This window comes from Larus michahellis, chromosome 3 (genome assembly GCF_964199755.1).
Source record: "Larus michahellis chromosome 3, bLarMic1.1, whole genome shotgun sequence".
Lineage (NCBI taxonomy): Eukaryota > Metazoa > Chordata > Aves > Charadriiformes > Laridae > Larus > Larus michahellis.
In genome coordinates, this window is record NC_133898.1 from 25,502,985 (window position 1) to 25,519,447 (window position 16,463).

The following is a 16,463-nucleotide window of genomic DNA, read 5'->3' on the forward strand; positions in this document are numbered from 1 at the left end:
GGAGGCTCTGCATGGGGCTGAGTGTACACAGCCGATGTGAAGCCATTGTTATTCTCATTTCTTTTTTGTCCCCGTGCCTGGTCCATTTGCCATATACCATCCGGCAAACAGCTGACACATCCCGGCTATTATGGACCCAGGCCTAATTGCCAGCAAAGTCTTTAAGCTCTTCCACGTTGGCCTCGTACGAGGGATGGGAGGCCGATATAAACGGCGCCGGCTCTCGACCACCGCTCTCATTTTGCCTTTGCGGAGTTAGCAGGCTGTTCCGCCGGAGGGTTTGCGGATGCTAAAAATATCGGTGGAGCCCGGTGCCAGCCATTCGCTCTCTGGCTCTCCCCCCGCTTGGCCGGGAATGTTTCTGTTTTCTGTGGTAATAAAGCATGGGATTATTTAGATGGTAAACATATTCCAGAGTATATTATTTTCGCTGGGGAGCGGTGATCCGGCTATCCGGCAAGAAGGAATAACATGGGGAATGTATTCGCCAGCTTTTTCCCGTGGGTCTGGGCACGGGTACCACTCTCTCGGGAGCACGCGAACCCATCTCCCCCATCTCAAGTTTTAACGTTTGATTATTTCTTTTTTTTTTGGCTCCGCAGCCCTCCTGGAACAGAGACCACGATGACACGGCGTCGACGCGCTCCGGGGGAACCCCCGGGCCCTCCAGCGGGGGACACACATCGCACAGCGGGGACAACAGCAGTGAGCAAGGTAGGAACGGAGCCCTCCCGCTTTCTTAGCTGGCGAGCGATCACCGATGCTCTCGGGGACCGGTCACTCGCTCTCTGATGTTGCGATGTCCTCAGGTAGTAGGGAGTTTGTGCCGAGAAAGGTCTATCTTCCTTTTTTGACACTTTTTCCACACGCCCCCCCATCTCCTCCTAGTAAAAGGATTGGCATCTTTATTTCTTCGACCCTGCCAGCAGGCACATGTTAGACCAACATATGTACCAAATTTGCAGTATGCTTAATAAAAATAAGCAATGAGAAGGGTTTGTTTTCTTTTTTTTCCTTCATTCAAATATGGGTTAAAAGATGAAATCTTCAAAAGCAAATGTAATTAAGATTGCCGTAATGCATGCTAATATTTCAAAGATGCCATCAAAACTTCTCTGCCTATAAAGACGAGATGTTAGCTGGCCCATTTTCCGAAATCCCGAGCAGTGCTTCTATTTACTTTTTTTACTCAATTCCAATTTACTTGAATGCAAAAGTGTTTTGTCAGAGTAAGTGATTTAGCCGGATGAGTATGAAATGAGCTTGGTGCAATGGAATTGGGAAGTACTACAAATAATTAGCGCTGTCTCAGAAGCTCCGAAGTCTAAAAAGCTGAAATTCTGGGGTTTTCTGAGAAGCTGTTTAAATGCTTCATACTTTTCCTGAAGAGACCAACTGCAGTGGATTTAGTGTTAATTTAATGCAATTAAAATTTTAAAAGGAGCTTTAATCTGAATATAAAAGTGAGTGCTTTATTGAAGTTGACTCTGAACTCACAATAGGTATATACTTTTAAATCTGGTTTTATGATCATGTTTCATTCAAGTGCTGTTAGACAACAAAGGAATTGTGTTTCCAAAAAAAGGTTGAGCAGGACTGATTAGCACTGCAAAGTCTGCATTTAACAAGATTAGTTTAAACTAAACCAGTATATTTTAATTTTTTATACACGTGGACCTAGCGTACATGGTGAATAACATCTCTTTATAGAATTTTAAGTATTTGAGACACTTTATTGTTTAAAGAAAAGTTGCTGACTTCATCACAAGTATAGCCTAGTAAAAATGGGGCCTGGAATAGTAAACTGTTGCAGAGCTGAGGCAGAAACTGGTAACCTTCTGACCTCTGACTTTTACTGGAAAATGATATGCAACATAAATTCAGGGGGCCTTTTTTCTTTCAAGTATGTGTACGTATATATTCTAGTGGTGCTGTTCACAATGCTGAAGTGGTGTCAACGCGTTCATTAGAGCCCCTTGCTTTTGGAGCAGATTTTAGATCCACGGGGTTTTTGGAAGGGTGAAAAAGCTGCTGCAAAAGTAGGCTTGGAACTAAAACCCGCTGTTTGGAGAGGGGGTTTTGTATTCGGCTGGGGTTGTTCTTTCATTAGACGGATGTGCGCGTGTTTATGTCTCCATGTGCGTGGACGGAACATCTGCGGGGAGGCTTGCCAGCACGCTCCTAAACCTCTTAGGCGCTTTGGAAATGGAGCTGCGCAGTTCCTGGTGTACTTTTGAAGAATGTTTTAGGCTTACGTTTTCTCCTAAACTTGGCATTTGATTAGTCTGGAGCACCGGTCGTATCTACTGTTTTCTCGTCGCCATCCTGGTCGGCTCCTAGCAAGGTGCATGCTATAACCTCTGTCAGGAAGGGGTTTTGGAAGGCACGAATGATTTTAGAGCTTGAGTCCCGTTAAATAGCCACAGAACGACTTGTCAGCGATGCTTTAGCTGGTTCTGAAACTTTGACCCGCATCCCAGAGTAAGGTTTTTTGAGGCTGGAATTGCTGCCAGCACTTGATAGATGCGTTTCATGAAGAAGGCTCGTTGCGTGAAAACTTTAGGGAAGAGTCAAAAAAGGTGAGAATTTGCTAATTAGAGCTCTCAGGTCAAGTTTGGGAAAGGAGTTTTGGAAAGGAGACCCTTGTCCAGGGATTCTCTGGTGCCGAGTCTTGCCTTCAGGCCACTTGCCACCTATGGAAATGGCCTTTTTTTTTAAGGAAAATGGGGTGTGGGAAGGCTAGGGGTGGTTTTGCTGAGCTGTGCTTTACATCTTGTTTGCTCAAAGCCCTCTGAAGGTTGAGATCATGGGGCAATCTCAGTTGTTTAAGCACACCCACGCCTGCCTATACACCTTGTGTAAAAAAAAAAAACGCGGTTTAGGCTTCCCATGTGGGTAAGAAGTCAAAACACAGGATCCCGAATGACCAAAAGGGAAGAGAAGAAAAAGATAGCAAATATCCTGCCTCTTCCCAACTACGTTTAAGTTCAAAATGCCGTGATTTGGAGGCTTTTCTTCCGTGGCCTGAATGTGAGGAGTGGCAAAGCTGTGGTCAAACTCATGGTTTCACCTCTGCCAGCTGCTTTTCTGGTCGGCAGAAGCAGCCGGCACGGCACGGTCGCAGCAGCCGGGTGCCAGGGAGCGGATGGCAGCAAAAGGCCGAGGACCTGCGCGTTCCCGCTCGGGAGCACAGGAGTTAACTCGAGATGCGTGCGTGGCGTGACATATATTCAGTATGTTACGGGCTTCCCTATTTTTAGGAGTTTGTAAAAGTTCCTTTGGGTTCCATCTGTCAAGAGCACGTTTGCCATTTAAAAAACCCCAAATCTAATCACCAGAAATATAACCCTCTAAAAGTGGCTATTTTTAGGTTGTTCCCACAACCTACTTTCCCCGTTGGGGTAGGTAGAAGCCCCTTCTGGTCCAGGTTTCCAACCTGGCTGAGATATCCCAAGGATGTGAGCGTGAGCTTTGCATTTTCAGAGAGGCTGGAAACTGGTTCCAGTTTCAGACTGGAACGCTCAAGCCCCTTAACAAGAGTTTTCTCCCTTAGTCTTAACTCAGAGTATGTTAAGGTCTATTTTTGGGCTTTTATGAACTACTTTTCTTCTTTACCTGCTTCATTACTGCTTTTAAACCTCACAAAGTACATTTTTAACCTGTTTATGTGCCTATGTACAACACGTACGGAATGATTACTTTTGAAAACAGGAGGTGCTCTTTCCTGTAAACACTTTGAAGTCTTTTTTTGAGCATGTAAATTTATTTACTTAGTAAATAGCAATGACTCCCAGCTGCTTCGATCTATTGTAGAAATCCATATTTAACTGCGAGGGAGCTGTTCTGGGGTCTCGTGCCACTGAACAGCAGGATATGTTATTGCATGGCACGTTGACGCAACCTCTCATAAAGGCCCGGTATTGTGTCATCGTAGGGGATAGTTATAGTACAGGAATGCAGAATAATATTATGAAAAAGTTTTGTGGGCCGTTTTCCCATTGCTGTGAACTTATCGTGAAGGGCCTTTGGAGGTCTGTCTCCAAATGGTGCAAAGAGATCTGAATTTACGCAGTGGAAAAATAACTTGCTGAATTCTGTTGAAAAAAAAAAAAAAAAAAGGGAAAAGCAAGTTCTTAGGCACAGGCAGGTGTCGCTGAGCTCACAGCAACACTATTTTATCTTATTGCATATTCCGACTTTAAAAGATTCCTGTTTGGGGTATTAACAGGTATATTTTGTTTGTTTTTCAAGTAGTCAGACCAGGAGGATGCTGAACAAAGCCCTGGTACAGTCACTTTTAATCCAGAGTGGGGCTCTTAAATTCCCATGTTTAGCTCTCCTACGCGCCTTAAAAGAAAAGGAAAATAATCCATCAGTGCGTCTTGTTTCTTTCTATTTGTGCGTATTGTTTCTTTCCCCCTTTTTTTTGTGTGCAAGCCTTGGCCAGGGTTCAAAACATTTTTTTAACCTCCAAATAATTGTTGCTGTTCCAAGCCGGGAGTAGAAAGCGGCAATATTTCTTTATAAAAATGTATCAATGGCCGCAATGGTTGGTTGGGTTTTTTTCAGGCTTTTGTTGGAGTTCGGGCAACCTATAGGCAAAAAGGCAATCGCGTTTATTATTGCCGGGAATCTCAAGGCGGTTGTTTGGAGGCTGCGAAGCCGGGCGGATGGGGGAGAGAAGGGCCACATTATGTTCCAGATGACTGAGCGAGGATTTATATACCAGCTCGCCTTTTTTTTTTTCTTTTTTTTTTTTTTTTTTTTTTTTTTTTGACATGGGAGAAGAAAAGTAATAAGAGCGGGGAGGCAAGGCATTTGAAGCGGTCAGATGGCCGATGACTAATGGGATAGGTGGGCAGGAGCCCGCGGATTGGGTGTCTTAATGAGCACATTTCGCACCGAGTTTGGGCTGCAGTTCCCCTTCACCTTTGCCCTTTATTGACCGAACTGACACTTCATTTTTCACATACTTCCAATTATGGCTGAGCTTAAGTGTTGCCCTGCCTCCTTTCTTTCTTGCCTATGGACGGCTTGAGAGTGGCTGAGGCCACAGAAGATATTTTAATTTGAAAAACTACCATAGCAAGGCAGGTTTAGGGTGTAACCTGAAACTGCTGTCACTTTGCAGTTTCTCCCGTGAAAACAAAAGTTTTAATGTTTCTTGTTTAGCGCTTCCCCCTGCCCCCCCACCCGCTTCGCTCCCCGTTCTCCGTGGTGATTGCTCCGGGGGGCGGTTGGGTTGGTGAGGGGTATTTTCCCCGGGGCGAAGCCTTTTCTGCAGTACAGGTGCTGTGGGTGGGAGGCAGCCCAGTAAAGAGGTAAACCCCATCGGAAAAAAAGCGGTGCCATGCTCGAGCGATGGCGCCTTGTTCCTTCTCAACGCCGCCTCTTCTCAAGAGGCCTCTGGTGGTGTGATGCCCCGCGATGTGCTTGGCCGAACGCCCTCCTCACGGAAAAGCAAAGCGCAATCGCACCTGCACTTCTCAAACCCTCTGACCTCAGTGTGGATTTGGTGGTTTTGGTAATATTTAATGCGTGAATGCGGCTTCGAGCCTGGCCTGGCTGTGCGGCTTGGGGATGTGGCCGAAGATGATGGTGGGAGAGGCAGGTATGGGGAAAGGGTGGAGGAATCTCCGGTCCGCAGCTATCCCTTTGCTCTATGGGGAGAACCGTGACCAGTGTCCCGCAGCCCGAGCCTGTGTGTGTTTCCACGGTGCCTTTTACATGCAGAATCCTTCCAGGGCGGAAATGTCTGTTTGCTTTTGCAGGGCTTTGGGGCTTTCGGAGCATGCGGTTTTCCTACCCAACGTGAATTCTGTCGGAAACGGTCGGCATAAGTTGCGCTGGCGTGGGGTGGGTGGCTTTAAGAACAAAATAGCTGCTGTTAGCCCTTAACTTCCCAGCAGCGCCGCTGGATTTTGTGGCGTGGCTTTCGCTGCCGGCTCTTGTCACGTGAAGTTTGGGCGAGTAATGAGTGGGCACGTCACCTGCGTGCCGGTGGTGATTGCTTCGCGTTTAAGTACGCGGAGAGTATATCGACAATTATTTACATCCAAACAGAGGCCCCTAAACCACAGACGTATTTATCTCAAAGAAAAGAAAAGAAAAGAAAAAAAGTATGAAGTATTACCTACTTTATTATGTAGCCCTCTGGCATAGTAATGGCATGGCATATTTTTACTATAATATGGTAATAAAAGAATATGTAAAAGGCAGACAAAGGTTCTGTCTTTTCACTAAGGTGACCCCTGTTACCAAGTAACTGCTTTACTTATGAGCTTATTAAAAACTCAAAAAAAATGAGCTTTTCATACTTCACAGGCATTGATGTGAAAATGAGCTGTCCTACGAGTAGTTTTCTTGATCATTTTTAGAACAATTGATTAGCCAAAGAGCCGCTGTCATTAGTTGACATTGACTGATAGCAATTTGTCACAAGCTCCGAAGGTCAGCCAGGCAGTGGAAGCTTCGGCTTGTCTTTGATTGACCTTTTCTGATGCCATTATCATGCGATCGGTTAGACTGGATGTGACCCTCGATTGGAAAAGACAGGGCATTAGTCAACAGGGGCTGCTCCCGGGATTTTTTCTGGCGCTTTATGTATTGTGAATCCCGAATTAAGTGTAATAGGCTTGTTTGGAAACGGAGCGGTATCAGTTTTCTCGCCGAGGCTCTGCCATCCCCTTTTCTTTTCTTCCTTTTCCATCAAGTGGGCAGCGCTCGGTTTGCTTTAAATCAGCGCGAGCACCTGTGCCCTCTCCCTTTGACGCGAGATGAGATTTAAAACAACCCCGTATTTATTTGAACTCTTCGTGTAGGTGCATATTCTCCAGCAGCACCAGCATTAATTATTTTTATCTCCCCAGAATCATGTTTTATTTTTTAACAGTGATTGAGTAGTTGAGGATTATGCTCATAACAACACAATGTCAATTTATCATTCTGCTCTAAAGCCGGAGGGCGTGAAACTGTTTTTTTCCTCCTTCTGGTTGGGGTTTTGTTTTTTTTTTTTGGTCTCATCAGCCTGATTCAGCTGTTAAAGTTAGATTTCGGCAGCATTAAGCCTCCGTGCCTCAGCTAGGCAGGGTTACGCTTCCAGTATGGTGCCAGGGAGACAGTCCTCGCTTGGAAGCGGGTGTCTGTCGTGATTCGAGCATCAATCCATTCCCGGTGTCAGGATTTATTTTAATTGTTCACATTAGCTCCAAACGTCTTTTATTACCAGGCGTTTTTCTTTTCAATTTGGCAAAGCTAACTTAAATACTTATAAATGTTGCTTGTTTGGCCTAAATTGTGGGTAACGCAGTCATAAACGAATTCTTTTCCTTGTAAAAAAACCCCTTCCTTCCTCCCATTTGCCTTTCAGGGAAAACCTGAATTTTCTCTGTCTAAGTACCAACTTGTTTTTCAGGTCAGCCCCCCGAGATAATAAGCAGTTCAAAACCAGCACAACCATTTCAGCAGGGTTTAATGCAACTTTCAGTCTTTGCTTAGGAAAAGCTTCCAGCCGGGAGAGGAGCAGAGAGGCGATCGCGTCAGGAGGCAGATCCCTCAGGCTGAAGCTGTTGCCATCGTTGGCAGTGCGAAAGGAGGGGAAAAAAGACTTTGGGAACTGCTTACCTTTAAAGTGACTATGGAAATACAAATATTCCTGACTTCTTGGCCTGTCTGTAATCAAGCAGCAAAATTCATGTGCTGGAGTCCCTTTTTTTTTTTCTTTTTCTTGGCAAGTTTTTCTAAACTTAGAAATGTCTAGCCCATTAAACATCTGCGTGGCTGTGCGCAAATCTATGTATACATACCCCATGTGTGTAAGAAGATGGCCCTGACCCTGACCCGAGCATGCCATCAGTGGTGCAGGGCTTTTGCGGACCCCAAAGTGTGTCTTTGCAGCCCCAAGAGTGTTACTGAGGGCGAGATCTTGAATATGCCGAGCAGGGAACAGTGGTGATAAATACCACATTGCTAAATCGCATCTTGGGCAGTTACCTAAAAGCTCAGGTGGAGGACTGAAGAGCATCTTGCTTTCCTCCTTGGGCAGGGCAGAGAGAGGCTTGGTTGCAAGTGGATATAGGAATAGGTTTGAAGGTTTTGGTGTCCAAGGTGCCCCTTTGTAGCAGTACCTGAGCTTTGTGTTTTGAAAATCACTGTTAGGATCTGATTTGGAAAATTTGTTGCTTTATTCTGGTAGGGTTTTTGGGTTTTGGTGGTTTTTCCCCCCTTACGTATCCTGGGCCTGTAGGTTGCAGTGGCTCATTGAAGCCAATGAACTTCCCATATGGCCCATATTAAGAAGACATTCTTTCCTGTGAGGGTGGTGAGACCCTGGCCCAGGTTGCCCAGGGAAGCTGTGGCTGCCCCATCCCTGGAGGTGTTCAAGGCCAGGCTGGATGGGGCTTTGAGCAACCTGGTGTGGTGGGAGGTGTCCCTGCCCAGGGCAGGGGGGAACTAGGTGATCTTTAAGATCCCTTCCAACTCAAATCATTCTACGATTCTGTATGCTTTCCATCTTGAAGGCACCAGCCCAATCCCCATTTGCCTCTCCAAGTCTTGGTGGCTTCAGCAGAGTCTTTTGCTATCATCTGATGTGTGACTTTCAAGGGGTGCATCATTGATCTCTTTAAATCAGAGGTTAAAGAAGCAAAGGCGTGTTCCCGAGATGGCCTCCGCTTTTGAGAAACATTTTATCGCAATGTGTATAAACCCATAAACATGCAGAGTTTCTGGATTAGTGATGCAATAGGGTGTGCCATCAGGCTGCTTGGCCTAAAGCATTTTCTTGCCTCTCACATGAAATGCTGGGAAGGGGGCGGGGGGGGAGAAAGATGACTAAGATTGAAAGAGAAGTCTTTAAAATAATGAGTTGTGTATAGAGAAAGACGGTGCTCGTCCCACAATGCAAGAACTAAGGGTGGGTGTTCACCAGGCTCATGGCATAGGAGCTTTCCAGAGCGTTAGCAGGTTTAAAACAAACACAAATGTTTTACGTGTTGGGTTAAATTTATTGCTACAGTGTGCTGTGGAGGTCAGCAGGGGACAAAAAGAGATTAGACCAATTCGTGGAAAAATAGGTCCTTCTGTAGCTATTAAAAACCCTGGTCCAGATGCAACTGCTGGCTCAGGAAGCTGCCCAAGTGCTGATTGTCGGAGCCGGAGCACAACCGCTTCTGTGTAACCCCCCTTTCTATATAACTTTCCAAAAACACCCATTATTGCTCCTGGGAGAGACAGACACGAGATCGAGCTACTTGGACTGATCTCCTCTGTTTTTTATGTTAAAATATTTTTTTTTTAAATTTAAATCAGGAAATAAGATACTGGGTTTTTTTTATTATTATTTACGCTCTTTTTGACGGCTCTTGCTAATGCCAGCATGCTTTTGTTGGGAAGAAAGTCGACATAGTTTGTATTTTCTCGCCCATACTACCCGGGTGGTGGGAATGGGTTGACGCTATTCATTCAAATTTGACAGGTGATTGCTTCTGTAAATGAATGCGCTCAAATCATAATTGTCGCAACAGAATTGTTTGATTACCTGGCGGGAGCCTCTTTCTCTCTGATAGCTTTTGGATCACCTGTTTGCTGAGAGCATTTGACAGTCCTCATGTTTATTACCCAATTGAATGTCAGTAGCAATTGCAGCTAAAGATAAACGAAAATGCAAGTACTTGTTGACCTTGACTTTTTTCCACAAGATATTGGACTTGATGGCTCTATTGCTGTTGAACTGATAAGAGTTATAAACAGTAGTTGAAGGAAAATGTTTTATTCCCAGAGGAAAATACCACGCTGCTGTGGGAAATGGCATCTGACTCGCGCTCTTTGCCAAATTTGCTTGGTTCACCTTCATTTAGGCTGTGGGAAAATAAAATACAAATTTCCCCTTTTATGACTTTAATATCTCTGCAAACATGAATTCCTGCGCTCTTTGTAAAGTTTTGTTGGCAGACTGCGCCAATAACATCCAGCGAGCGCGAGACCTCGCCGTGTTTTATGATGTGCTATAATGAGGATTCTCAATTCTTCCTCATTTTCGGGCTGATTTGATAATTACAGGGAGGGAGCAGAGCTTTCTTCTCCTGTTCCATGGGAAGCTTAATATGTCTATAACCAGCAAAGATCGGGAAATGCGTGGCTGCGGGTGCATGTTTGCCGGAGCGGGGCTGTGCCGATGGGAGGGTGGCCTGGGGACGAAGGCAAAGTTATTGCAGGGATGGAGGGACCATATATCAGCAGGTCTTGCTTGCATCTGCTTTTTTGGGCAGGATCCCAGCTGGGTTCCCTTGCAGTTTTTTGGGAGGAGGGGGCCGGTTTGGTGTCTCCTGTCCCAGCTGCAATCGTGGGGCAGGAGGGATGAGCGTCCTGCCCCAGTACATCTTGCTACTATACCCCTCCTTATATTTATATAGTTATATTTATAGTTATAGTTATTATTTATATTTAAGCTTATGCTTATATTTATATTATTTTTTATCTATTTCTTCTGAATTTCTAATCCTGCTCCAATACGAAACCTGAAAGAAAGACTTCAGTGGGAACAGGAACAGGCAATAGGCTTTGAGATCTTCCGGGATGAAAGTCATTGTATAAACATAACGCATAAAGAGCACAAAAGACCGTGGAATTATATTGTTTAAAACATAAGTCCTTCTTGTCTTGGCAACTGCTCTGATAAACTCTGTACAGTATTGTAGGAGCTTGTTAAAGCACCGAAATACAGGATTAAGCAGTGCTGTAACAGTTAGCAGAGTCAGACTAGTAATCGTATTGCATTGTATTTTTTTTTTAGGTAAGATTAAGCTGGCATTACATTATATGTTTGTGGGCGAGGGGGCATTCTTCAAGGGATTAATTAATAGGATGAACGCTGTAAGATGCTGACATCATGTTTTTCTAAGCACATTGATGCAGACAGGCTTTTATTTTTTTTTTCTTTTTTTCTTTAAATTCATGAATGAGGTGGGGACATTCTCTGGGCAATCGGGGCAGTCCCTGCAGCTTTCGGCAGCGGCGGGGCCACCTGTCACCATGTAATGCATCGGGGACCACTTTCTCACTGGCCTGGTGACCCGGTAGTCAGTGCCATGCGAAATTCCAGAGGGAGAGGCCCCATGTCTCTTCTCCCCGAGCTGGTGGGGGACCGCAGGGCTATGACTGAGCAGATGCCTGTCGCCACTCCGGTGGTTCTTTGAACAAGGGTGCCGTTGGTAAAACCTTCTACCTCTCTGGCTTGTCTCTTTAGCCATGATGCCTCCTCCAGGTAGCCTTGGCACCTTGCGTTGGGCACACTTGAGCTTTGTCTGGTATGGTTCTGGAGGTGGGCAAGGAGGTGGGAGAGCCTGGCCAGGCCTGGGATGTGCTGTGGTAGCAGTGTCACATCAGGGCAAGCACTATCTCCCCAGGGCCCCCTGCCACCCGCTTGGGAACTTCCTCATCGGCAGGTGGTATCTCTGGCATTTAATAGCCACAGGTGGTTGATTTTATTTTTTATTTTCTTCCTCATGAGTGCTGGAAATCTCACACAGAGTTTGTGGTTGCTCTTTGCAGAAGCATAATGTGGAGGTGTTGTAAAGAAGAAACATTGTATAAATAAATCATAGAATCACAGAATGGTTTGGGTTGGAAGGGACCTTAGAGAACATCTAGTTCCAACCCCCTGCCATGGGCAGGGACACCTCCCACCAGAACAGGTTGCTCAAAGCCCCATCCAGCCTGGCCTTGAGCACCTCCAGGGATGGGGCAGCCACAGCTTCCCTGGGCAACCTGTTCCAGTGTCTCACCACCCTCAGGAAAGAATTGCTTCCTGATATCTAATCTAAATCTCCCCTCTTTCAGTTTCAAACCGTTACACCTTGTCCTATTGCTATGCTCCCTGATCAAGAATCCCTCCCCATTTAGTCACCCCTCCTAAATAAAAATACAGTAGGGGCAGCCTTTTCAATTTTGTTTTTCTATGACTGATCTTGTGCCACAGGAGAGCGATGGCTCTTGCAACCCCGGTACTGTGTGTCATCTCCAGGCTGTAAATTCACCTTTTGCAGAAGGGGAAGGGAAGACGTACTAGGAGGCACCAGTTATGTCCTCAGAAAAGAGCTAAAGGCGGTGGACGTAACCCAACTGATTCTTAAATCTTCCCCCAGCTCTCTGAATAGCACTTAGTGTCACATGGACGCACGCTAAAAATATTCTGGAGTCTGTAGTGTCCCGATGGACTTCAGAAGAAGGCATATCTTAGCTCTGTCTGGTCAGTAAGTGAAGGTCATGCAAGCAAGGCTTGGAGAACCTCTTGGTGCTCTCATTGCTGTGCCAAGAGATCTCCTCCCTCCTGCCCTCCGTTCCTGGCATGGCACTGGGGGAGAAACCCCACCGTGGTGCTCCAGCCTGGGTCCCTGGGTTACAGCACATGCCCTTCTGCATCGACTGCCTTTGTAAAGCAGGGGAAAGAGATAGAGCAGTCAGCGTTAACCGAACTGCTTGAAGTAAAGTGTCATCGTTTAAAATTGGGTTTAAATTTCTTTCGGGGCACTGTAAGGTCAGAGCGTAGCAGCCTCTTGCTAACGAGTAGGGGATAAGGCGCAGGCAAATTGCAGGGGGTGGAAAAGAGGCACAAAGTGGGGTTGAAACGTTCTGCTCGTGCCGTACTCCTCCTCCCTGGAACCTGTTTTAGCGAGGCTTTGGTGCAGGATTCTGCCTGTTTTCTTTTTTTTGGTATCTGTCAGGAAAAGCCCAGACAAATTCGGCGTGAGGCTGGCTGTGTAAAAGCAAGAACCGCAGTGAGATTATTTCAGTATAACAATCAGACAGGCTTGGTGCCGTGTTGTAGTTTTGTGACAGGCTGTAGGTAAGGCAGGGGGCTGTTTTGCCAGTTGGAGAGCAGACCGAGCCACGGAATCTTTGGGTGTCAGTATATAAATATTTATAGTTTGTGCGTGTGTTCGGTCGTATGTATGCTTGGATGTGACTGCCTCCCACTCTTAGACATTTTTATTCCGTCAACCTGGCAAGAAAGGTGATAATATAATCACCCTTGTGAAGCACAGTGGTTTTTCAGGACCTTTCATTTTTCCTTTAGAAAGAGCTTTGTGCTCAGTTTCTTGGCGTTACAGCTACAAGAAACAAACTAGCAAACAGTGCTAAAATTAGTGTCTTTAATCCAGTTAAAAAAGCCCTCAGGTGGCCATAATTTACCAGGTTGAACAGCGGAGTGGCGAGCAGAGAGGGCTGGTGTAGCCACATCATCAGGAAGTGTAAAGTTGGTGTCTTGGTTGAATTTAATCCAGATAAAGTTGGTGTCTTGGTTGAATTTAATCCCAATAAAGTAAGCAGCTAACAGTCTGCGGGGATGCAGGCTGCAGCAGGAGGAGCACGTCACTCCTAACATGGGTGGATCAACCCTTCGCCACCCTTAATTGTATCACTGAAAAGCAGAGTATGCACAGTTATGCAATTTTGCAGCACAGCTTTCCATATATAACGTTTTAATATAAATTAGAATGGCCTCATAGAGACGAAGTGAAATTCTGTGTATTACTAATACACAGATTTTATTTATCATTGGAGTCAGTGTAGGTGAAATGACAGCATTAAACTTAAAAGTGCCTCTCAAGTTGATAAATGCCAACTTGATGCTAAACATATTAATACTCAATTAAAATTAGCAATCAATTTACTTGAATATTGGAGGTTAGCCAGGAATAGATCTGAAGTTGTATTAGGTATATCGTGCTGGTCTGAATACATCATACGCTGTTGCAAAAGCATTGTGCTAATTTTAGCTTACAAAGAGGATGAAGATAAACTGCCTGCTGCTAGTTTGCCATATGCTATCCTGGTGATAATATTCAAGTACAAAATATTCTGCAACGAGCCTTATTGTTTCAGTAAAAGAAAAGTGGAGGAGAGTTAAGCAAATTTCGGCTCTGTAAATGTATACAAAATAATGAAATAAAACAAATCTCAAATGCTGGTAGATGAGATCTGTGAAATTTGTTTTGGTTTTATTGGCTTTCATGGGAGTCAACAATTTGTTTTAGTACATATTTGATCCAATTGTATCCATTTCTCGCATGTAAATCTTAAAATCAATCTAAATAAAAATCGATCTTCGTTCTGGTAGGCAAAAATATAGTCCGAGTTGCTTCTAACTAGTTAAGCCTCACATCCTTCAAGTTTAGTGCAGGAATAAAGTCTCTGCTGAGCTGATTATTTTTTTTTTTCGGGAGCCTCTCCTTTTCCTTGCTTTATTCAAAAAAGCAAAACGTGTTCCAGTTTCCATAGGGGGAGGGTTTTGCTTCCATAACTTCATCAGGGTGTGTGTGCCTTCTCCATTTGCACCAGTGGCCAGGAGAAGGGTGCGTGGGGAAGGGGTGGCCCGGACGCTTGGGATGCCGGGGGAAGCTTTGGAGGGCTGGGGACAAGAGATGGGGGGCAGAAGAAGCTTTGGAGGGCTGGGGGCAGAAGAGCCTTTGGAGGGCTGGGGGGCAGAAGAAACTTTGGAGGGCTGGGGGCAGAGAATAAGCTTTGGAGGGCTGGGGGGAAGAAGCTTTGCATTAGCAACTGGTGAAAAGCTTGACCTTCAAGTGACCCCGGTCAAGCAAAACCCCCTGCCGAAGAGTCCCATTTGGACACGGATACCTGTGGGGTGAGGGAGGAGATAAAGGAAAGGGGGAGGAAGATAAAGTAATACCATTGACCTGGGAACTTCTCAGATATTATAAGTGAGGGAACAGCAGGAATAATAAAAGAGCAGCAATATTTGCCTGCCCCCCGTATCTGTGTAATGTCATTTCCAAAGGGCTGGAGTAGATAATAGTAAATGTGCTTTCAAGTATCAGATCAATCTCTTGAAGTGATGGGGAAGGCTGGATGCTCTGATCTGGAGTGTGTAATACAATCCTCGTCGCAGCAGAGAGAATTGTATAAATGGACAAAGATCCGCTGATTACATCTTTTGCAAAGTGTTAAGTAAAAGATCTGGCTATAAGAGATGGCGGGTCTACTATTGTCCAGTCTTCCGACTTGTTTTTATAGGGGTTTTCACAGGAACAAATACCAATTACCAAAATAAAAGCAAGCGGTGTGGCCGGTCCGTATCATGGTAGGACACATGCTCTTGAGTCAGTGTGGGCAGGAAGCTTGGCAGGTCTGTCCCCTACCATTGCCATTGCATCTTTATCTCTCTGGTTCATTGTTTGCCACTGAGTGCTTGAAATTCCAGTTTCCAAGTAAAAGCTTCCTGTTTCTTGCCTTTACATTCAGTTTGGTAAGACATAAATTTAGCTATCTATCAAGGAGGGGTTTAGTTTGGCTTGTTTTTTTCTCTCAAGTAAGGCAAAATAGGAAGAAGAAATTAATTCTGATTTGATGATAAGAGGTAGAATTTTGCATTTTTCCAGATTCTCAGTGGCAGGAAACATGAGGTTGTATCCTCCTAAGGTGATGGATGAGAGCTAAATTCAGCCTTTCCATCCTGAGTAATTTTAGAAGGGGCCCTGAAGTCCAGATCTTGTTTAGAAACAGAGATGGGCATAGTCAGCCGTCGTTAGCCATCATTTCCTCGCAGTAGCCTCTCTGCTTGTAAGATTTTAACTGATCTGTGCAGTAGCCGAAGCTAATAGCGCTCATATTCTTGTAGTCATCTCAATCCTGAATTTCCCTCCGGAGAGTTTATGTTTCTCTCCATTCACTGTGGAAGGACTCGGGGAGGGCTAATCGCCTGGCTCAGACGATTGGCCTGGCAGTCTGACCTTAATGCTTAGAGTAAGGAGGGATGAATCTGTGCTAAAACTTGTCGTTTCTTTAGGAAGGAATTTTTTGGTCTGCCTGGAGAAGTGGAGTAAAGTGTTTTGTACCGCTGAAGATGAGGGGCGGGGGCTCGCTGAAGATGCGTGAGGCTGTGTCCTCTGCAGCTCCTGAGCATCTCATGAAAAGTTGTTGTCTTTGCTAACCTCTATGGGTGATCTGGAGTGTTCAAAAATCTTGATGTGCATAGAGAAAGAGATATTTGTATTTTAATGTTACTCAGGGCCGGGGGGAGCGGGTAGTGTCTGTATTCCCACCCCTCTCTCTCAGGAGGCCAGGTTTCAATATTTCTCTGCCATGAGGGGGTTGCTGGCTTCAGCAGCGCATGTCTGTTTCTGGCGGAAGATTTTCACGTGAGTCTGGGAGCTGGGGACTTAAATATAAAACCTGATAGGACGGGCTTGTGAAACTCAGTGGCAAGGGATTGCGCAACTTTCAACTAAAGAACGTTGAGGTCTTTCAGGAGATGAAAGGCTCCGTGAGCAAAGCCTTGGGACAAAATCTGTTGCTGAGCTGGTGTAGGAATGGCCACGTTCAAACAACTCGGGGCTTCGCTCTGGTGGGCTGTTGGGGCGCAGGGTCCTTTGTCTGCTGGCGTGGCAGCTGCTGGGACTTCTCACCACGCACTTTCCTTGTCTGCTTTTAAATGTAAAACCAGA

The 16,463-nt window shown here is 45.3% G+C and overlaps 1 protein-coding gene across 5 annotated transcripts in view; it reads left to right on the plus strand.

Moving 5' to 3' along the window:
• Window positions 1-16,463, plus strand: part of MEIS1 (Meis homeobox 1) — a 114,400-nt gene that overhangs the window by 27,608 nt on the left and 70,329 nt on the right. For all 5 annotated transcript variants that reach the window (XR_012586048.1, XM_074579271.1, XM_074579272.1 and 2 more), the window contains exon 7: window positions 603-714. Coding sequence is in view for 4 of the 5 variants with exons in the window: in XM_074579271.1 (XP_074435372.1) it covers window positions 603-714 (112 nt within the window). In the remaining variant the exon portion in view is untranslated. The remainder of the gene's footprint in view (window positions 1-602; window positions 715-16,463) is intronic.